The sequence below is a fragment of the Candoia aspera genome, chromosome 2 (assembly GCF_035149785.1).
Source record: "Candoia aspera isolate rCanAsp1 chromosome 2, rCanAsp1.hap2, whole genome shotgun sequence".
Taxonomy (NCBI): Eukaryota; Metazoa; Chordata; class Lepidosauria; order Squamata; family Boidae; genus Candoia; species Candoia aspera.
The window spans coordinates 196,262,180-196,284,975 of record NC_086154.1 but is presented as its reverse complement, the minus strand read 5'-3'; the positions used below and the strand labels follow the sequence as shown (position 1 = coordinate 196,284,975).

General features: G+C 41.1%; 1 protein-coding gene and 1 long non-coding RNA gene across 2 annotated transcripts in view; one reads left to right on the top strand and one right to left on the bottom strand.

The window, feature by feature from the left end:
- Positions 1-22,796, bottom strand: part of LOC134491405 (uncharacterized) — a 771,213-nt gene that overhangs the window by 347,157 nt on the left and 401,260 nt on the right. The gene's annotated exons all lie outside the window — the stretch shown is intronic.
- On the top strand, positions 42-21,229 carry ABHD17B (abhydrolase domain containing 17B, depalmitoylase). Its single transcript, XM_063295126.1, has 4 exons — positions 42-120; positions 15,265-15,739; positions 18,908-19,087; positions 19,744-21,229. Exons 2-4 carry the CDS (start codon positions 15,273-15,275, stop codon positions 19,961-19,963), a joined length of 867 nt encoding a protein of 288 aa, XP_063151196.1. The 5' UTR covers positions 42-120; positions 15,265-15,272; the 3' UTR covers positions 19,964-21,229.

Here is a 22,796-nt window from a genome sequence, read left to right as displayed (position 1 = left end):
GCCTTGGCAGGAACGGGCCGAGCCCTGTGTGCGAGCCGGGAGCGAGCGCCGAAGCGCGCCGCCGCCACCCTGCCCGGGAGTTGGACGTGACCGTGCGCTCTGCGGAGCGCGAGTTCGGAGGTGAGCGCACTCTTTGTCGCCTCGGCCTGGGAGAGGGGCGGGCTGCTGGAGATGGTGGTCTCCGGCCTCGCCAGCAATGACTGGCCGAAGTAAAGGGGAGGGGGGTCTGCTTATCTGAGGTGGAGCTAAGGCCGCCTGCGGTTCCATGGGCGTTGTGGAGAGAGGGCGAGAACGCCGGGAGACTACTGGGAACGGGACCCGCTCTGCTCGGCCCCAGAAATCTGTCCCGCGTGGACTGGCTGGCGCCCTCCTCTGTATGCGCGCACAATTCCCCTCCATCTCCCCCCTTCACTGAGCCCCCCGTCTTCTCTTATCAGCAACACACCGGCTTTCCACTGTGACGCCAAGACGGTGGTCTTTAATTTTGCCTTCTGGCTGCCCGCGAAGTTTCGGGGGTACCGTAAGAAGAGCCTTGTCCTGGTGTGAGCAGTGAGCCGAAATAGATAACTGGGTGGGCTTGTCTTGCCGTTCAGGAGGCCGAGAAATAAAGACCAGCGCTGAGGTGAATATATGCTCTGGAGGGGCGAAAGCTGTATGTTTTTGTAGAGAGAATGACCTACAGTGTGTTCCTACTTCTTTTGTATGCGAGGCAGCCTTCGGGGAGAGGGAGGATGAAAGGCGTACTGTTCTAAGGGATAGAAAAGTGCCAAGTAGTGCTGGCTTTATTTCTGAACAAAGCTTTTCTTCCCACTAGTCTCACCCCGACTCCTGCGATCCTGTTTGGATCTTCAGAAGATCTAAATAAGTCTTTGGATGAGAATTCCTTTGAAGGATTATATTGTACTGTGTTCTTTTAAAGACTTCTCTTGTTTGTTGCTTATCAGCTAAAACTAGTATAAACAAGTTGGTTTCTGATTCTTGTTGAGATCCTAAAGATTTCCTAACCTGTAGCCTTTTGAGGGTGTAAAGAGAGACCAGTTTGGAACGACTAACATACCTACAAAATGGGGTTTCTGTTGTTATGAATGGGTAGGTTGTGTTTCAGTTTTTAACAGTGTTATGTGTTTCTTTTATATGTGTAAATATTAAATCAATGTGGTTGAACGTAGGAGTTATATTCTACTGTAACTTTGAATTCTATTAGGGGGACTATTGTTTAAAAACTTATTTCAAGCAAATCAGGTATTTATTTAGATTAATGTTTTGTCAGTATAAGAGTAATCATGTAGTCTAGTTTATTATTTCTTGTGATAGTTTATTCCATGTGTTCATTGATAGCAAATAATCATACAAATATGCATCTGTTGAAATATATTGCATAGTGTGTCCAAAACTATCCTTGCTAAAAGATTTGTAAATTATTTATCAACTCCAAATTTGGAACAGATTCACAGATTACCTCCATTTGTTCTGAACTCATATTCTTGGCAATCTGTATGCCATGACCCTAACATTCCATATTGATGACTTGTTCATTGAATTCTAAAGAAGCCTGGCTAAGAGGAAATAGTGCAAACTATTCAATTAAGCTATGCTTTATTATTTATTAAAGGACTTTCAGGATGACAGGTTTCTGGTACATTATTCTTTTGTAGAAGGATATTTGTGGAAAAAAAGGAAAATTCAGTATCAAAATATTTCTTTTCCACAAATAAGATTTTCAGAAGAAAAATATTTGGTACTGACTAAACTTAGTTAAGCTTCAAGGAAGTCTCATGAAACTAAGAAAGACGTGTGCAGATCAAGGTGTTGGTTATCATTTACAAAGTCTTATATGACTGGGCCTGGCTATCTGTGGGCTTGCTCTTCTCCAAATGCCCCACCCTGTCCTATAAGATCTGACCAAGCGGGCATGGTTCAGGTCCCCTCAGTTAAACAATGACATCTTGTGGAATCCAGATGCGTGCGTTCTCTGTTGCTGTTCCTCCTCCATATTCCACCAGAGGTCCATTTGGCCCAATCCTGGCTTCACTTTAGTAAGGCCACGGGATGAAGTGTTTGTGATCATGCTGAGTGGGCTGAAACTTTTTTTATGTACTTCCCAATAGCATCATTTAATACCTTTTGCATTCTGATTGTTTTCACTGAGGTTTTAATGTTGTGTCTTGTCTTGACCTTGAGTCTTTCCAATTTGGCAGACATAAGTCTAATAATGCTCAGTATATGGAAGCTTTCATTAAATGTGATGTACTCATTGTATAGTTTAATTAAAAGTATGTTTGACAGCTAAATAGTATATTTCTGAATTTAAATGATACTACCAGGACAGAAGAGCCAGTTTTACCATTCCTGGTACTACTACTTTCTTCATTTTCAAAATTAACAAATGGGAAAAATGCATCCTGTTTCTTCCTATATGGGAAGATAGCAGGGCAGAAATAGCCATATATAAGGTGGTATGATTAGTAAGTATTATAGCATGAGATAACTGGAGCTTGGCCTCTGGACAGACATTCTTACTTTGGAGTGGGAGTATGAAAAAGTGATAAAGATAGGCAAACTGGCAAATAAGCAACAAAAGTGCAACTCGGCATCCTTCATTATTGCAATGGACATTGCAGTGAGGAATAGTGGAGCTGCTGCACCTAAAGGTAAAGATATATACTGCTTCTATTTCAGAATACTGTTAAAATGGAATTGTGCCACTATACCCCCTCATTCTCTGCAAATAAAATAGTGTGTCTTTCCTGTATCTTGTTGAAAACTTGGTGAGATGTTAGTGCCAATCATAGGGATACATCTTGATTTTGTACCACTGTTATATTGATAGCCTTAGTGATGACTTGGCTGAAGCCATATCATATGACCAAGGGAAAAGTTTTGAGTTGCCAGGGCATGATATGCCACAGTAGGGTCAGAGCCTTTGTGCATATTCACTTCCCATTCTCTTTGATTCATGACACAGGTCTATTTAGGTGCTGAGGAATAAAATTTAAGCAAACTTCACAAGCATCTTATTTTAAAGCAACAACTAGTCTTTCACTATTGTGGCTGGGATTACAGCAGAGGATTATTTCAAGCACTGTTGGTTTGAAGGCTAAAAAATCTAGAATGAGTTCTCATTTTGCGCCTAAAAAGAATAACAAAAAATCCATCTGCATCTATTTTCTTGAGCACACATTGTAGCTGACCCTGTTGAGCTAAAAATAATATGTTTTGAGTAAATATAAACTGAATGCATTGGGTTGCAAGATTGATCTATAATCCTTCCATTTACTATTTGCTCTGGTTCTATCAAATATTCTAATGGAAGTCACTCTTATAAATGGATGTTGCTCTGAGAAAATATGATTTATTTAATGAAATAGTCTATTTTTACTTGAATTAAACTGTAATGTAGAAATGTCTCTGAATTTTATATTGCAAATATTGGGCTTTTATTTTTAAGCCTGTATATTGCTGAGCTAATTGCATAATAAAAATGTGCCACAGAGAAGTACAGCTTGCTTTCATATATCTTCTTAGTCACACTTCTAAAGGAGGTAGTGTTAGCATCGTGGGTGCTGCTATCAGATTGCTCGTTATGCAGAGGTGTTACACCAGCTCATATTTAATGCAGCTTATTGCACATGTGTTAAATTTGTAAATAGTTCAATAAGGGAAAACAGATTTAATATCTAAGTTACTCTGGTAATCTAGTAGAGCAAGAATTGATAAATACAACTGTGCCAAGCAGTAACTTCCATGGGCTTTATCATTCCAAATAGTTATAGAATATAGTGTCCATTTAGAAAGTACCACTTGTACCAGCTTTCAGTAAAAGCATGACTTGAATTTTCTTAACTAAAATCTATATATCTAAAACTAAATGAATTCCTGTTGGAAAAAAATGAAAGTTCATGTTTCTACATAAAGTTCTGCTTTGTCCATAAACTTGTTTTGGAGTCTTATGATGCATTGTGTGTGGCATTTGCTATTGTGTAGTACCATTGCTAGTAGTGTAATAAAATGTTCTTAGACTCCTGAGAAAGTATATGTAGATTTCTTATAAAATCCATCTAAATTACCTCTTAAAAGAAACCAGACACAGGAATCACAGACACTTCAGCTATCTAAAGTTTTAATTCCTACTGCTCTTGTTTTTCAAGGAGGGGAAATAAACATTCATCACTTTAAAAAATTGCCTAATCAAAACCGTTTGTAACGATTGCCTAAACCCAAATACTCAGTCTCACAAGCTCGGGCTTAAAGATAACTGATTTATTAAAGGAATAGTATGCAAATACAGAGAAAGCTGAGAATGAGCAAAAGCGCGCCAAATACAAACTAAATACCCTCGCTTCAAACCCAATCCCGCCCCTCGCCCCACCATAGCAACCACCCCCTCCCAGGTGTTGGCAACCGTCACACATCGGCCTGGGAAAGTAACCTTGAAGACATGTCATAACCCAAACATACATTCCTGCAGAACAGCAAGGAGATTACAGCCTGGCACGGCTGAAATTCCCCTCCCCGCAAATGACAGACACGGAACAGGAGAGTGACATGTGAAACGTTACGATGTATTCAAACCATTGGAACGATGAACATGACATATCGCCCCCCTTAAAGAAACTAAACTAAGCAGCAAGTTCATGCGGCTAGGCAGAATAAAGACGGGCTAAGTGATTTTACAGTGTGGGACACGCATCAGCACCTATACATAGGAAGACACGCATCAAAGAATCCACATGTGAAACGCTCCCATTCATCTCTACACAAGATCTAAGCATTGGCATGAAAATTTTCACGATGCAGATATTAGCATTGAACATTGCGATCATGACAAAACGCAAGGAACAGGTTACAGTGGTTAAACAGCATATAAATGCAAAAGGCTAAACAGCATGAGAATGCTAAAGCAAACCACAGAGCCCCGCCCCTCCACTCAGTCCGGAGGGACATGCTTCCAGCAAACAAAGCCCTGAAACCCACCCCTATCTCGCCCGAAATCCAGGATTTCTCGCTGATCGCCAGCCTCGCTCGGTGGGTCCACCTCCTCCGCCCTCAGTGCGATGAATGCGTCGCCTTCTTCCTCAGGCCCCAAGGCGGGCTGTCTCACCTCGGCCTCTCCGCTGCATCCCGCCCGACCGCCGCCGCTCTCCACGCAGCCCAGGCCCCTCGAGGCCGCACCCTTCTTGGCGCTGACACAGGCAGGAACGATGGCTCTCTCCTGCCGCGCTTGCATCCCGTGGAGCAGCGCCATCTCCAGCCACAGGAAGTTCCTCATCCAGTCCCGCTGCGCCTCCGAGCGCTCGCACCGCAGCTCGGCTTCGGTCAGCAGGAACACCCACCACTCCAACGAAAATGCCGATGTGCCGCCCTCCTTCGCCGGAACCATGCAGCCACGCCGCGTCCCAGCCTGGGCCATCAAGGATGCCAGCCACTCCGGGGACCACACCGGGGCGCCGCTCTCCACCTCCAAACCCATCCCCGACTCCGGAACATCGCTACCGGCCACCGCGCTGAGGTCGCTCCCCCGCGACTCTGCCCGTTGCGGCCTGACCCGCCGATCAGCGAATTCCACCTCCGGAAATGTGGGGTATTGGGGTCTCCAGGTGGCATGAGCTAGCCCCGACCGAGCTTCCGCCATGCCGTCCCCGCTGGAGCGCTGTTGCGCCCCGATTCGTCCATCCATTGTTAAAGTCATCGCTAGCTCTCCCCTTCACCAAAGGCTTGGATGGGGGCTAGCGGAAAATTTCATTATGATTCTCAGCTTTATGTAACGATTGCCTAAACCCAAATACTCAGTCTCACAAGCTCGGGCTTAAAGATAACTGATTTATTAAAGGAATAGTATGCAAATACAGAGAAAGCTGAGAATGAGCAAAAGCGCGCCAAATACAAACTAAATACCCTCGCTTCAAACCCAATCCCGCCCCTCGCCCCACCATAGCAACCACCCCCTCCCAGGTGTTGGCAACCGTCACACATCGGCCTGGGAAAGTAACCTTGAAGACATGTCATAACCCAAACATACATTCCTGCAGAACAGCAAGGAGATTACAGCCTGGCACGGCTGAAATTCCCCTCCCCGCAAATGACAGACACGGAACAGGAGAGTGACATGTGAAACGTTACGATGTATTCAAACCATTGGAACGATGAACATGACACCGTTGTTATTAAGGAAGATCATGGCATTCTAGGTACAGTAATGTGTTCTGGTTAGGATAGGGTGTCCAATGCAGTGATGTTTTTTAAGATACCAATGCTATTAGTAAATAAAGTTTTTAAAACTTACTACAACAACAATAAAAATGCAACAGAAGTTACAAGCCCACAGTTGAAACAAAATCAAACTAAAGCCAATTAAATGCCAAACAAAACCAAAAAAGGATCATACTCTGGTGCCTAATGGTATGTGTGGGGCCAGACATTTTGAAAACTAAAGGTAGTCAGTATTTGTCATGTTCATCGTTGCGATGTTCACTGTACATCGTAACGTTTCGCATGCCATGGTACTGACGCACGTTCCGGTTGGGAGGGAGCTGCTGGGAGATCTTGTACCAGGCTTCTATCTCTATTCATTGGGATGGAATGTGTTTGGGTTATCGTTTGTGTTCAAGGTCCTTTTTGCCTGTTGATTAGCAGAACGTGTTAGGAGCACCTGGGATGGGGAATTCGAAACAGTTGAATGAAGGGGGAGGGATCACATTCGTACCGAGGGTTTTTAGTTTGTATTTGGCACGCTTTTGCTCATTCTCAGCTTTCTTTGTAAAAGGTAAAGGTAAAGGTTTCCCTTGACGTAAAGTCCAGTCGTGTCCGACTCTAGGGGGTGGTGCTCATCTCCGTTTGAGAGTCTGTGAGTGTTTGGGATAGGCAGCCGTTACATAAAGCTGAGAATCATTTTTGTGATACCCGTTAACTCATGCCAAGTGCAATTCTTGTGAGGAAAGTAGTTAACGATGGCAGAACTGAAACCAACGTCCGGGGTGCTGGAACCGCAAGCTGACCCAGTACCGCAGAGCCCTCTTCCGACATTTCATTCTACGCGAGGGGCTCCAGTTCAAGTCCTGAGCTGGGGGGATCTAGCAATGAGGGGGAACCCAAGGCAGAGACGTCCAGTGCTTCCTGGAAGTACCGGTTCCCGCTAACCCCAGAGGTGGAATCGACCAAAGTGGCATCAGAGGGACGGCCTGACGTTCGACAGAGGGAGGAAATGGTGACCCCTGAAAGGATGAGAAGGCTAGAGGCGAGGATGGATTCGGTGGAGGATCTGTTGAAAACCCTATCTATTGCGATGGGTGACCAGGGAAGCCACGATGAGAGTCCTTGCTCCGCACAACCCTCTCCCATTCCTCCCAATGGACCACCGATAACCCGGGGCAGGAGGCGACACCAAGATGGAGCTTCGCCCCGAAGAGGGTCCTCTGGGGTGACCTGGGCCCCTGCCGCTCAGCCCGCAGTTGATTCCCCTCCAACAGGAAAGGTGGTGAAAGACTTTGCTGTAAAATTTGATGGGGACCCCACCAAACTATCCTTTTTCCTAACCAGCGCGAAGACCTACATGAAACAATTCGGGTTGTACTTCACTTCAGAAGAGGCTAAGATATCGGCCATTGCCCCTAAGCTGAAAGGCAGAGCAGCGGACTGGTATGTCCAACTAACGGAGGCTGACGCTCCTGAACTCGGGTCGTTTGAGGACTTCATGTTCACCTTAAAGCTGTATTTTGAGGACCCCCTGGCCAAAGCAAGGGCTAAGGAAGCACTCAAGGATCTTACCCAGGGGCATAGGTCGGTGGCCGACTATGCCATGGAATTTAAAGCTTTGGTGGGCAAGGTTCCTGACTGGTCCCAGTCAACACTCATAGAGCGATTTAAAGAAGGGCTTAACCGAGACGTCCTCAGATGGGTGCTAGGCAGAGACGACCCGGAGTTGCTGTACGAGTGGATCTGTTTGGCCGGTAAGGCTGAACATGCCAGCGCACCTACATGCAGACCCGGCAAACCAAGAAAACACCAACCCTGGTGCGGGGATCCCGGAGCGGAGCGACGACTGCCTCACCAGGCTACCGAGCAGGAGACGAGGAGAGGGATCGCCGCTATGTGCGAGGACAGTGTCTCTGATGTGGGAAGGGAGGCCACCGAGCCGCAGAGTGCCCGAAACTCAAGACCGGAGATCGAGCGACGAAAGTCCCGGCCAAGTCACCCCCGGCATCACGACGATTAACCGTGGCCAAGGGGGCTACCAACGTCAAAGAAGACATGTACCTCTTCGCAGAGGTCGAGGATGCTGCCAAGGAACCGGCGGGAAACACCAGCCACCTGCCCTGAACTGCGCCCTGGGGCAGGTGGATGGGCACGAGGACGCTATGGTGAGTGCTGATTGCCCCACTCTAGCAGTGAAAGTGAAGTTGGGCTCCCGCACTAGAACCACGGAAGTTTGGGCTCTGGTTGACTCTGGGTGTTCAAGGTGCCTCATCCACCCTGATATAGTTGCTGCATTAGACTTGCCTAGTTTTCCTCTCCAGCAGCCCTTGATCTTCACCCAGCTTGACGGGTCAACGGCAGGGGGGGTCCAGCAACTCATTTCACTGGAAACATAGCGATGCAAACAGGCAGCCATAAAGAGGCTTTAAAATTTATCATTGTGCCTGTGGGCGATCCCATGGTGATTCTAGGAATTCCCTGGTTAACTTGGCGAAGCCCATATATAAATTGGGAGCACCGGACCATCACGTTTGGAGATGGGTTTTACCAAGCTCCTACAGTGGGGAGACCCTTAACTGGGGGGGGAAGGGCTGCAATCGCCACGCCGTGCCCCAGCTTGCCGCAGTTGGAAGGGCTGCCAGACTGTTATCAAGACTTTGTGGACATCTTTGGGGAAATGGAGGCGGACTAACTGCCCCCCCATCGCAAAACAGACTCTGCGATAGAGTTGCTTCCCAACGCGCAATTGCCCAAACCAAAAATTTACCCAATGACTAAGAAAGAGCTGGAGGCATTGCGCAATTTCATTGACAAAAGTCTGTCACAGGGGTTCATTGAGCCTGCAAATTCCCCAGTTGGTGCCCCTGTGCTCTTCCGGGAAAAGAAAGATGGTACGCTCAGACTTTGTACGGACTAATTCGGTCTCCCTATGTAACAAATATCCTCTTCCTCTAATGAAAGACATGTTGGCCCACCTATCAAAAGGGAAGGTTTTCTCTAAGCTCAACCTTCGCGAAGCCTACTTTCGCATCCGCATACGAGCTGGAGACGAGTGGAAAACCGCTTTTAATTGCCCGTTGGGATCCTTCCAGTACAAAGTTCTCCCATTCGGCTTAGCCAGGAGTGTTCATGCAATTGATTAATGAAGTGTTGCATGATCACTTATTTAAAGGGGTCTCGGTCTACTTGGATGATCTCATTTACTCTGAAAACAAGAAGGAGCATGAACACCTACTTAAGCAGGTGTTGGGAAAACTTAGGGAGGCCAAGCTGTATGCCAAGCTGTCCAAATGTGAGTTCCACAAGACCCGACTGGACTACTTAGGCTATCGGGTCTCTGACAAGGGTATTGAAATGGACCCTGAAAAGATTAGGGCCATTTTAAATTGGGAACGCCCCCGTACCCGACGGCAGCTGCAGAGTTTTCTGGGGTTCAGCAATTACTACCGCCAGTTCATCCAGGAATTCGCTGAAATTGCCTTGCCCCTCACTGACCTATTATGCATGAAGGGGTTGGGGGAAACACGCAAAGTAAAAAATCCTGGGGTGGTGTTAAATTGGACGCCAGACTGCCAAGCTGCTTTTGAGAAATTAAAGACTTCCTTTACTGCAGAGCCTATTTTGAGGCACCCAGATCCTGAACGCCCCTTCGTAGTCCAAGTAGACACTTCTGACTTTTCTATTGGGGCTATATTGTTGCAAAAAGACTCTGACAACATCCTGAAACCCTGCGCTTATCCATCCAGAAAATTTTATGAGACTGAGTGCCGGTGGCATGATTGGGAAAAAGAGGCTTTTGCTGTGAAAGCCGCTTTGGAGACTTGGCGCCACCTCGAGGGTGCTACCTGCCTGTTCGAAGTTTGGACGGACCACAAGAATTTAGAGGCTCTCCGCACCCCCCCCCCCAGCTCCTTAGCCCGAAACAAATTCGCTGGGCTCAATTTTTCAGTCGTTTTAACTTCCAATTAAAGTTCATTCCAGGCAAGAAAAACTTTCTCACCGATGCTTTGTCCCGGTTACCTCAGGACTTTGAACAAGGGACACAAGTGGTTGGGGCTGTTCTCACTGTGCCACAATTGGGCCTGGCTGCTGTCACCCGAAGCCAGACTCAAGCTCCACCAACCCAGGGCCCCACCCCTTCGCCGAAACGAAGGGCGTCGGTTCTTTGTCAATTGCAAACGGACTTTCTCCAGGCAGTGAAATCTGACACTTGGTTGCTAGCTAATAGAGACAAAGTATCTTTCAAAGATGATCTCGCATGGGTGGGCCTGAAACCTTTATGTGCCTGAAACCTTACGAGCTTCGGTGTTACAACGCTCCCATGATGATAAGTTGGCAGGTCATTTCAGTTTTGTAAAAACCCTGCATTTAGTCCGCCGTCAATTTTGGTGGCCTACGTTGCGGCGGGACGTTAAGGACTATGTTGCCTCTTGTCCTGTGTGTGCCATGTCCAAGCGAAAGGGGGGTAAACCGCAAGGGCTTCTTCAGCCTGTGGCCAGCCCATCTCGTCCTTGGGACGAGATCTCTATGGACTTTATCGTTGACCTCCCGCCCAGTCAAAAGAAAACTGTCATTTGGGTTGTAAAGGATTTTTTCTCAAAACAAGCCCATTTTATTCCATGTACTTCTGTGCTTTCAGCCCCACAGCTAGCTCGCCTCTTTTTCTTCCACATTTGCCGTTTGCATGGCTGCCCCTCCCATTTGGTGACCGACTGCGGCACACAGTTTACCTCCCAATTTTGGCACTCCTTTTTGAAATTGATTGGCACCAAACAGGCGTTGTCTACAGCGTCGCATCCGGAGATGGACGGATGTACAGAGATTCTTAACCCTAGAGCAATTTCTTCATGCTTACATCAATTACCATCAAGACAATTGGGTGGATTTGCCACCCTTCGCTGAGGTGGCTTACAACAACGCTGTCCACCAAAGTATTGGACAGACCCCTTTCCGTGTTGTTTCCGGCCGGGACTTTGTTCCCATCACTGAATTGCCGCAGCCCCCTTCTGCCTCCTGCTCGGCTCACGATTGGGCTGCTTAACTTGCTTATTCCTGGCTGGTGATTCAACAGGCTTTGGCCGATGCTCAGGCTGCCTACAAACTCCACGCAGACAAACACCGTTCTCTGCATCACACCTTCAAAATCGGGGATCAGGTTTATCTTTCTACTAAATTCATAAAGTCCCCTCAACCTTCCAAGAAACTTGCCCCTAAATTCATTGGTCCATTTCCTATTGTTGCTTTTATCAATCCTGTTACTGTCAAGCTAGACTTGCCTCACAACTTAAAACGATTGCACCCTGTTTTCCATTGCAGCTTGCTCAAGCCGGTCCACCACTCCACCCACTGGCACCCCCAACCTCCTCCGCCTGCTCCGATCATGATTGATGGCCAGCAACACTTTGAAATCAAGGAAATCGTTGATTCACGCAAGCTTCGAAACTCCCTCCAATACCTAATCCGGTGGAAACACTTCTCCTACCCTGATTGGGTGCCTGCTCATCACGTCAATGCTCCTGATTTAGTTCGCCGCTTTCACTTAGTGTACCTTTTGAAGCCTCCTGCTTAACTATTGTTTTCCTGTATTTTACATATATTACATTGTTTACATGTATTTATTTCAGGGGGGCGGTATGTCATGTTCATCGTTGAGATGTTCACTGTACATCGTAACGTTTCGCATGCCATGGCGCTGATGCGCGTTCCGGTTGGGAGGGAGCTGCTGGGAGACCTTGTACCAGGCTTCTATCTCTCTTCATTGGGATGGAATGCGTTTGGGTTATCGTTTGTGTTCAAGGTCCTTTTTGCCCGTTGATTAGCAGAATGTGTTAGGAGCACCTGGGATGGGGAATTTGAAACAGTTGAACGAAGGGGGAGGGATCACGTTCGCACCAAGGATTTTTAGTTTGTATTTGGCGCGCTTTTGCTCATTCTCAGCTTTCTTTGTGTTTGCTTACTATTCTTAAATAAACCAGATATTACCAAGCTCCCGCTTGAGAGTCTGTGAGTGTTTGGGATAGGCAACCGTTACAGTATTCAGATATAAAGCAGACAAAAATGGTTGGATTCAGTATGGCAACCCTCACTGTTCCTGTCTGTGACTGCTCCTTTTGCTTGTGTCTCATGATTGCTGCATAGGCTCAGGAAAATTAGATATTAAGAAGAGATAGTTTTTTATGGAGTTAACGTTCAAGTATGGCAAGACATAACCATGATTTGAAACCACTGTGAGTTAAAGTTACAATTTAGTTTGTTTAAAATGTTCACATAATGCACTAATAAAAAGTAAATAGATGTGATATGCTGTTGGGATTATATAAAATGGCTTGGCTTGTGGATTTTGGCATATTCTTTTTTACCTGGTATCCCAGCAACTTTTGTAGTACTTAGTCAAACAGCACTTCCTTAGGTGGGGGGAGGAGTTTAAAAACTCATGTTGGGTCAATGAAGGTTATCTTTGGGTAACCAATATCAGATAAGAGAAGTCAGGGTCTCTTTCCCTTCCACTACTGCTTTTTCTTGGTACACACGCAGGCTGTAAACAGCCAGGAGAAGCAGATATGATGCTGGAGCAGGCCTATTTTGGCATCACTCCATTGTACTGCCTGGTTATTCAGAAGTCAGAAAGTGGACTCAACTTATTATACATTTGGAAACATATGAAGCAATGGCTGAGAAGTAAAACAGCAAACGCTATGGATATAAATTACGATTAAGGCTTTTTTCTTTAGCCACAATTTAATCTATTGTCCAGATTCATGCCTCCTGCTAGGCTTAAAGATGCTGTGATTTATACCATACAATCCAAGTTTTAAAATAATATTTGAGGAAAATTAGATGCTGATTAGTCTTCTGAAGGCAGAATGTCAAATTAATGTGTCTCATTGGTAAATAAATCCATAAAATAAGATTACTACAGTATAACTATTGAGGGCAAATACATCTTGTGACTATAGGATATGCAAGATCAGTATATATTAATAAATAGATAAATCTCATTTTCCTAGAATATTTGGTGGGATAATTTATTACCAAGATAAGAGATCAGCATAGTTTTCCAAACAGAAGTTTTCGTCTTTATGTGTAAGGGAGAGGGAGAGAGAGATGCTGTGAAGATCACTGGTTGCTGCTGTCTTATTCAGATAAAGTTCTTGTACAGCTACATGAGGGTTACTCTCACTCTGGTGTGCATTGTCAGACGTATGAACTTTGGTCGTAAGTGCACGCATTAGTTGGAAATTGGTCTAGTGGTTAAGGTACCAGGCTAGAAACCAGGAGACGATGAGTTCTAGTCCCACTTTAGGCATGAAAAGCCAGCTGAGTGACTTTGGGCCAGTCACTCTCTCTCAGCCCAACTCACCTCACAATGTTGTTTTGGGGAAAATAGGAGGACGTACTATTAGGTATGTTCGCTGCCTTGAGTTATTTATAAAAATAATAAAGGCGTGATTTTAAAAATCTAAAAAAATTACTGTTGTATTTACAAATAGTCACTAACACTACAAATGAGGTAGTTGCTAAATGAGGAGTGGGTATTGCCTGAAAAGGTATATGAGGCTCATGGGTAAGATTTTAACTTGTATCTTAACTTTTAACTTTAATATTTTAAAACAAAAAAATGCCATTTGTATCTTTTTCAAAATTTTATCACTGTGGCCTGTTGTTTTTATCTTGGAATCATCAGAATATAATAGTTTTCAAATTTGTTGAGTTTGGTGCTCCATTTTGTACAGGTAGTCCTCAGTTAATTGGGACTGGAAACTCCATCACTAAGTGCCAACTTAGGATGGCAGTTCTGGTCATTAAGCAACTTGAATGTGGTTCTTAAGTGTGATGTTGTGACCACAACTTGTGACTTCCTGCTAGCTACCCATTGACTTTGCTTGTCAGAGGTTGGCAGTGAAGTTTGCAAATGGTGATCATGTGACCACGGGATGCTGTGACTGTTGTAATTGTGTGCCAGTTGCCAAGTGCCCAAATTGCGATTATGTGACCACGGGGATGCTGTGACAGCTGCAACTTCGAGGATCAGCTGTAAGTCTCCTAGTTCAGTGCTGTCATAACTTAAAACCGTTGCTGAACAAGTGGTCATTAACCAAGGACGACCTGTATATATCCTTTTATCTGTGATGTGTTGTAGATAGATCTACTATTTGCAGTGGCATTAGAAGAATTGTTGTTCTAGTAGCAGCTGCATGCCTAAATCCACACTGGTAAACAAATTAGAATCCTTTTGCCAAGCATTAATTTGAAATAACTCATTTTTCCCCTCTTTGGAGTTGAACTTCTTAAAGAATTAACAATGTAAAGACATTTAAAAAGTTAAATTTAAAATGAAATAAAATCATTGGTCTCATTGGGGCAAATAACCAACTTTTTCTCCTAAGTCAAAAGGCCTCTTCAGATCAGTGTTTCAGCTTGTGGAATATTCAAGTGATATCTGTGGATAATGTGCTTTTTACCAGAGGTGCTTTATTACCTGATATCTGACCATACTTGTATTTTGTAAAAACCTTTGTAAGTTTTGTAAAAAAATTTGCAATATATTGGCAGCTCCTGAAAAATGCACTCAAATTTCAGTTGATTATGAATATGGCAACTGTTGTATTAATGGGAGCCTGTTATACTGATTTTACCTATACTGGTTACAAGCGGTGTCTAAACAATTCAACATTCTGCTGTTGACCTATAATACTATATATATTCCTGAGCTGTTATTTTAAGTGGAAAGCTGGATAACTTTTCTAATGGTTTTATTTGATGTTCCAAGTTTCTCAGAAAGAAAAAGTAATGAGTTTACCATCAATAAAGTTTCTTTTTTTTTTCTTAGAACACTAATTCCTTCTTAATCAAAATCTTGATTTGAAATATAGGCTACATTATGGCTGTTTAAGCAATAATTAGTTGTATGGTATGGGTATTATATGTAAAAAATTAATGTGCTGAAAATAATATGTAACATTGTATTTGATTCACTCCTCTTTTTTTCCAAAATTCATGGTATATTAGTGTTTGAAAATGTTCTTTACAGGATTCCTACTAGAAGGTAACATTATTTCTCTCTTATTTCAGATTGGAGGATGAACAATCTTTCATTTAGTGAACTCTGCTGCCTATTCTGTTGTCCACCATGTCCAGGAAAAATAGCTTCCAAACTGGCATTTTTGCCCCCAGACCCCACGTATACACTCATGTGTGATGAAAGTGGGAGTTGTTGGACTCTACATCTTTCTGATCGAGCAGACTGGCAATATTCTTCTAGAGAAAAAGATGCTATTGAATGTTTCATGACTAGAACCAGCAAAGGTAACAGGATTGCCTGTATGTTTGTGCGTTGTTCCCCTAATGCCAAGTATACTTTACTTTTCTCGCATGGGAATGCTGTTGATTTAGGTCAGATGAGCAGCTTTTACATAGGACTTGGTTCACGGATTAATTGCAACATATTTTCATATGATTATTCTGGATATGGAGCGAGTTCTGGAAAACCAACAGAGAAGAACTTGTATGCTGACATCGATGCTGCTTGGGTAGCTCTTAGAACAAGGTAAATAGTTACATTATTTTACAAAGTTAGTGGAATTCTTTTTTTTTTTTAATTCTCATAGTGAATTTGACTGAGTCTTGGATCTATATCACTGTGTGCATAACAGGCCTGATTGAGGCTTCCCAGCCCACTTGAAAAAGTTTATCTGAGCATCAGAGAATTCTGCTGAATGGCCCAAGTGTGGCATGGGGACTGAGGGCTAGCGTCCGTGTTATGCAATACCTGTAATTGTCTGTGCTCAGCTTTTTTGTTTCCTGGTCCCCCATTCTAAAGCCCATGCTATTCAGCAGGTTTTTCCAATCCTCAGGGGAACCCTATTGGGGAATTGCAAGAGATAAGACATGTGAGGAAATTAGATTCAACTTGCCCTGGTTTGCCCAGATATGGCTATAGCCCTTTGAGAGATTTCTCTATTAACAATCTGTTCATATTGCCCATTTTTACCCATTATGTAAGATAAGGGACATATTACTAAGTCATGGTAAATTATGCTTTCTTTACAGTGGAATTCAGATCAAATACAGGTAGTCCTCGACTTACAGTCACAATAGGGACCAGAAAATTCATCGTTAAGTGGTGTGGTCATTAAGTGAGTTATCACATGACCACACCCAGTCTTACATTTTTTGCAGTGGTTGCTAAGTGAACCATGCAGTCATTAAGTGAATCACGCAGTTCCCTGTTGATTTTGCTTGTCGGAAGCCAGCTGGGAAGGTCACAAATAGTGATCATGTGACCACAGGAAGCTGCAACCATTGTAAATACATGCCAAGTGTCCAAATTTTGATCATGTGACTGTAGGGAAACTGCCTGTGGTAACCTGTGAGGACCAGTCATAAGTCACTTTTTTCAGCACCATTGTAACTTCGAATGGTTGCTGAACAGATATTTGTACGTCGAGGGCTACCTGTAGGTTAATAATGTATTAATTTTATTTTTCATTGGCAAGGAAAATCAAGTGAGAGGTGTTATGTTGAATCACTGCTTCAAGTTAATTCATATGTTCAGAAAATAAATTATTGGAACCAAGCTGTTTCAATGTAGTAGGGATTCTATATTTGAATGCTTTCTTTTATTAAAAATTATTGTTTAAGTTCACATCATTCTAAGCCATGTAGTTTATTTAGTTTTAGCAATGTATTACAGAAATTCATTTTGATTTGTAAACCATGTTATATGGCTTGTTATATGTGAACTATATCACCAGGGCAACAACTGATAAAAATAAGAATGGCTTAGCATGATATTGTCGAACCGAGCTATTGTGGATGTTCTGTGGCTTGAACATTAAGAATGGAAGTTCTAGGTAGCCGTTCTAATATGCGTATTTGGAGATGTATTTAAGGATTTTTTTTTTGACATACACAAATGTTTCTGAATAAAAACCTGGCTACCTTACAGATGGCTAAGACTTCTATATTTTTGATCTGTTAATTTTTTTATATTATGAGGGGGAAAGATATACCCCAGATTTTTACTAACTCATCTGCTCTCCTACATCTTCCCTAAAAGCATCTGTGCCATCCTCTGCTCATTGATTATGGTAGAAGCAGTGGCTGTGATTGTTTTTAACCCAATGTGTGTCCTACTTACCTGAATATTTCTGGTTAAACCACACATGGAGCTTCAGCAACATCACAGTGGACGGTTGCACTGTAGTTTTCATTCTTGCTGTGGGTGGAGAGGAAGAATATTTGTGAAGGAGCTATTGACGTTCTTCTGTTTACCCAGGGCAGTTACTATTTGTTCCAGTGAGTAGCAGATTACTTTTTCTTGTTAGTCAAGATGGTTCTTTACGAACTAATTTCTTAGCATTTTTAAAGGGAGTTCTATATGTAGCCTAATTGAGACTAATTGATGTTTCTAACACACCATTTCTGTCTTCATCATCCCTAAGTTTTTTAAAATATGTTTTCACTGTAAGGTATTCACTCTCCATGTTCTAATATGTCTTAATTATTTGGAAGTATGTAAGAGAAGGAGGATTTGTTTATTTGTCTTTAAAAACTTGCATATATTGAGCAAAAGAGCCATTAGATTTTATTGACTGTGTATAGGATTCTGCACAAGTCTTGAGCCTTCAATATTTATTGAGACCTTTAGTTTGAAACCAGAAAACCCGACCCTTGCCTAAATACTTAAAATTTGTCAATGCTTTTATGGTAGAGTAGGGATAAATAATAATTTAAATCACTCTAAGGTTTGAACATCCCTAGTATACTTTTTTTTTTTTAAAAAAAGCAATAGATGCCAGTGACATAGTAAATCCATTTTAAATGCTTTTTAGTCACATGATATTGGATTTGAGGATTGTAAGCTTTCTAGGACCTATGAAAGTTTTGAGTTGTTACTTGGTCACAATACTTCATAATATTTCTTAATTGGAAACTGTGCATTTACTATATCTTTCTCTTTCTGCACATGTTCTAAAATGGGGGTGGGGAATTGCTGATCTTCTAAATCAATGTGCCTCAACTGTGACAATTTCCAGGTTTGTGGACTTCAAATCCCAGAATTCCACAAGCAGCATGAAAACTGATGAGAATTCTGGGAGTTGCTCCACACACCTAGGTTGCCATGGTTAGAAATCACTATTCTAAATACTGCTGAAGGACTGCTTGTATCATTGCTCGTTTGGCTTCCTGGCTGGCATTCTAGCTGGCATACCATGCAAGTTGTCATTCAGCAGGATGGGAGCATCATAGGTGTCTCTCACACTGTAAGAACGAATGAGGTATGATTCTATCTGTGTGTAAAACAAGTTTAGAAAAGTATAATTGGATTAATAAGATGTACATGCTCTTAAGTTTCAAAAAGCAAAATGGACATTGAACAGCAATCTGAAACAACAAATATCTGTTAGTCAAATGTTGAATGGCATTTTTATAAGATCCTTCTTTAGGCATTACTTAAAAAACATACTAATTACTTTATATTTTTTAGTCTTAAAAGTATAATATTCTTGGTACTTTTCACTTAAAAATATTTGCCTGAATGTAATTGCTTTGTACTTAGGAAAGTTTTAACCCTTCATGGAAGGACTAACATTATTTATTTTTCACATTCTGTAAGATATAATTTTACTGTTTTCTGTTAAGTGCACTTGCATATTTACTATATTCATAGCATATTTAATCATTTTGAAATTATATAAAAACTCCTTTTCAGATATGGAATCCGCCCTGAAAATGTGATTATATATGGCCAAAGCATAGGAACTGTGCCATCTGTGGATCTTGCTGCTCGTTATGAAAGTGCTGCTGTAATTCTTCATTCTCCTCTGACCTCAGGAATGCGAGTAGCTTTTCCTGATATTAAGAAGACATACTGCTTTGATGCATTCCCAAAGTAAGCTGCTGTACTTCTTAAAAAAAAATTGAGTTAGAAATTAGTTAATTCATTCATATACTCTTTGCATAAATGTCAGAAGAAAAGTCACTGAATAAGAAATATCTTGGTAAACTAGACCTTTTTTGCTTTGATGCGACTATAAATCAGACAGTTAAAATATATTGAAGAAAACCTGTGGGCTGCATTAAATCTGAATACTCAGGTTCTTACTTTTTGCAGAGAGAACTAGGTTACATGAAAGAAAGGTAGGCCGGCAACTTTCTCCAGTGCTTCCATCCACCTCAAGTTTTCAGCATCATTAATGTATTGCTCCAAAATGTCTTCCCATTCTTTGAAACATAGAGGTGGTGTTGGGAGCCTAAAGGGAAATTGGAAAAAAAATTCACCTTATACCTTTTTTCAGTACCAGTGAAATTCTGCTAGATATAAATCAGGATTCCAATCCTGTTTTTTTTCCCCCCAAAATTTTAATTTCTACATGAATTTATGTGTTCTGGTTTTGAATATCTCCACTAAATAAACTCTCTAATGCCACACTGTCAATAAAGCATAGTAAACATTAGTTTTAACCATATGCACATGTAAGACATCTAAGAACAGCTATCTGTACAATTTTGTGCTGTGTGTTAATTTTTTTTTCTGTGTTCCTGTAGTATTGACAAGATATCTAAAATAACTTCTCCAGTGCTAATAATCCATGGGACTGAAGATGAAGTGATTGACTTTTCACATGGCCTAGCATTATTTGAGCGTTGCCAAAGACCTGTGGAACCACTGTGGCTAGAAGGGGCAGGACATAATGACGTGGAACTTTACGTACAGTATCTTGAAAGATTAAAACAGTTTGTATCACAGGAACTGGTGAACTTGTAAAATGCTTTGTTTAGTTACTTGTTGAATTTTGTTGCTGAACTCCAGTTCTTGATAGCCACAACATAAAACCTGATGGTTTTGTTTTCAAATCAGGCCAGTTGCCTTCATAAATGTACAGGTAAAATGATTTGTAAACATAATTAATGAAGGTTTTAACGCCAGTATTAACTGGAATAGTAGATGATGGGGACAAAACTTATGTAGTTTATATATTTTGTGCAAGTCTTCTATACTTAAGTCAATTTGCAAGTCTTTTTAAGATGTACAAAAATCATAGAAGGAAGTAAAATTTTAAATATGTAAAATCTGATGCTGTAAAAGTGTTGCCAAATGCTTTAGCATATCTCAGTTTATATACGATATTTTTAAAACATCTCAAAATGTACTGTGACTTACTCTGTTGCACAGGTGTAATTGAAGCAGTTACAAAATACAAATAGCCATTATGTTTGAAGGAATAAAAAAGAAGGAAGACAGCCACTTGAATTTATAGGCCTTACATAGGGAGCAAATCAAAACAAGTGTTTCATTATCTTGTCTTTTTCTCAATGTTTTTTTTTCTTTTCCTGACTGATTAATGGCCAAAAATGCTGTTTTCAAAGTACTGCTCTACTAACAAGGCCCATAGAAACTCAACAAAATATGGAACCAATAGTTTCCATGAAATCAGCAAGTAATCTAAGGAACTTTCTATATGGCTATTTTAAAATAATCATGTAAAAAGGATCTTCCACAAAAACCTAAAATTGATTTGATTTTTTAATATTGATAAACATGCAAAGTTACAGACTAGTTGACACTTTGATTTGAATGCTTTACAATGTAGAATTGTTTCAATTATTATAAAAAGTTTACTAATGTACTCCTATATAGTAAAACAAATGTTGAGAACTCATCATAAAATAAGCTGCCTTTCCCTAGAATACATTTTTGCTTGAATAAAATTAAAATGTAGCCTAACGTGTAAGCAAAGTAATATTCAAATACACACTGTGTTTCTAATTTTAAAGCCTTATGTAGTTAACCTGTTCTGCTTATTCTTGTGATTGTCTAAGAATATTGTATAATGTATTGTAAATGCTTAGATTCTGATGTGTTTAACTCTTTAAGAAAAATTCTACATGATTCTGAATTGTTTGTGCAAAACATAAACTGTTCCTGATTAATCCATTCTCTGTGATACAGTAAGAGAGCACAATTTCTAACGTGACTAAAACATCTTGCTAAAATCCAGTGATTCCATTAAACCAATTTCTTGTTGCCAGAGGTTTTATTACTTATATTATCCACTTCTTTAGGGGATATAAGACATTTAACTAGTGTATGTTCTCATTTTGAGCAAAATTATTCTGGCTTCTAATTAAAGGTCTAAATTGCTTTTATGATTTCATAAATGAGAGACTTCATATATTAAATATATAAGGCAAACTATGAGTTGTCATAGTAGCTAGGAAATGTTTTATCAGTTACCGTGTTAGATCTAGTAAATGTAATTATTCAATCCATAGCATTTAAAAATAGTATTTCAACTAGCTTTAATATGTTTTGTATTTGGGGGAAGTAATCAAAATAATTGCCTAACTAACCTCCCTGAACTATTCATATCACATGGCAATTTGACCACACAGAGATTGGGTACAAGAAGAACAGTTAGCAACAGTTCTTTGCCTGAACTGAAATGCTGTTTTGCCACTGCGATTCAAAGGAAATCTCTTATTACTGATATTTAAAAAAACATACCTTTCCCAGTTAGTGATGCACTGGAGATTGGATTCAGTCTTAGTTATTATTCCAATAGACCTAATGACTTGGGTCTATTCCAAGATCAATAAAATCTGTACCTTTTATAAGTCGAATGCCTGGAGCCTGAACATTGATCCTAAAATAGTTTTGATTTCGATGAGATACTATAAAAACAGGAAAAATGGTTAAGTTTGTGCAGTAGTACAATTAATTAAACTCCTTGATTTTCAGATTAAAATAATTATATTACATGTTTTCTCTAAAATCTTTAATTGTTCAAATTAAAAGTTCTAGTATAGTTTAGTTTTATTTCAGAATTGTTTCATATATCCTTTCTTGGAACAATAGAATAAATGGAGACATAAGTGACCATATATGAGCCAAAGAAGTGGCTTGGGATTGATGAATATATGAATTTCTACTGGTTTTTTGTTGCAGGCAACTTGCCATTTTATAATAGGGTGGTTGCAATTGTATGGTAGCAAGCTGATTAATACTATGATTATATTGCCCCACATTTCAGATTGTACTTACGAAGAATGTAGGAGAATTTGCCACTGTGTGTGGTTTGGTTATTAGGCAAGGAGTTCTCCACTAGTTGCTGCTACCAACAGTAACTTATAACTAGCTGCTATGTCTCACAGTCAACTGCATACATCTAGGAGAAGTGTATGAATAAAGTTGTGCATTTATTTACCCGCAGTAAAGAGGTAAATACTGCCTTTGGATGTGGCAACTTAATATAAAAGATGTAAATACTTCCATCCATTCCATCAATATGGAATAACCATGATACGTTTTACCTTACCAAAACGAATTAGTGATGACTTTTAACTAATTTGAATTATGTATTTTTGATGCATATTGGCTCTTATGGCTTGGGAGAAATATGATGCCACCTAATAGAATACAAGCATATTGTTCAGAAACAATATTTCAATTTTACTTACTAGTAAAATTGTGTTGCTAAAAACATATTTTGTACAGTAGTTTTTAGAAGAGGTAAAGGGATGGCAGATTGCCCTTTTTTTGTTACAAGATTTAAGAACTTGGCATGCATTTAAGGCAATACCCATAGATCCATAATAAA

What these genes read in the sequence shown, in the direction of transcription:
- ABHD17B (XM_063295126.1), top strand. Translation starts at nt 15,273, where the DNA reads ATGAACAATCTTTCATTTAGTGAACTCTGCTGCCTATTCTGTTGTCCA. An exon ending in TGGGTAGCTCTTAGAACAAG is followed by an intron (nt 15,740 to 18,907) that starts GTAAATAGTTAC and finishes ACTCCTTTTCAG; the next exon opens with ATATGGAATCCGCCCTGAAA. An exon ending in TGCTTTGATGCATTCCCAAA is followed by an intron (nt 19,088 to 19,743) that starts GTAAGCTGCTGT and finishes GTGTTCCTGTAG; the next exon opens with TATTGACAAGATATCTAAAA.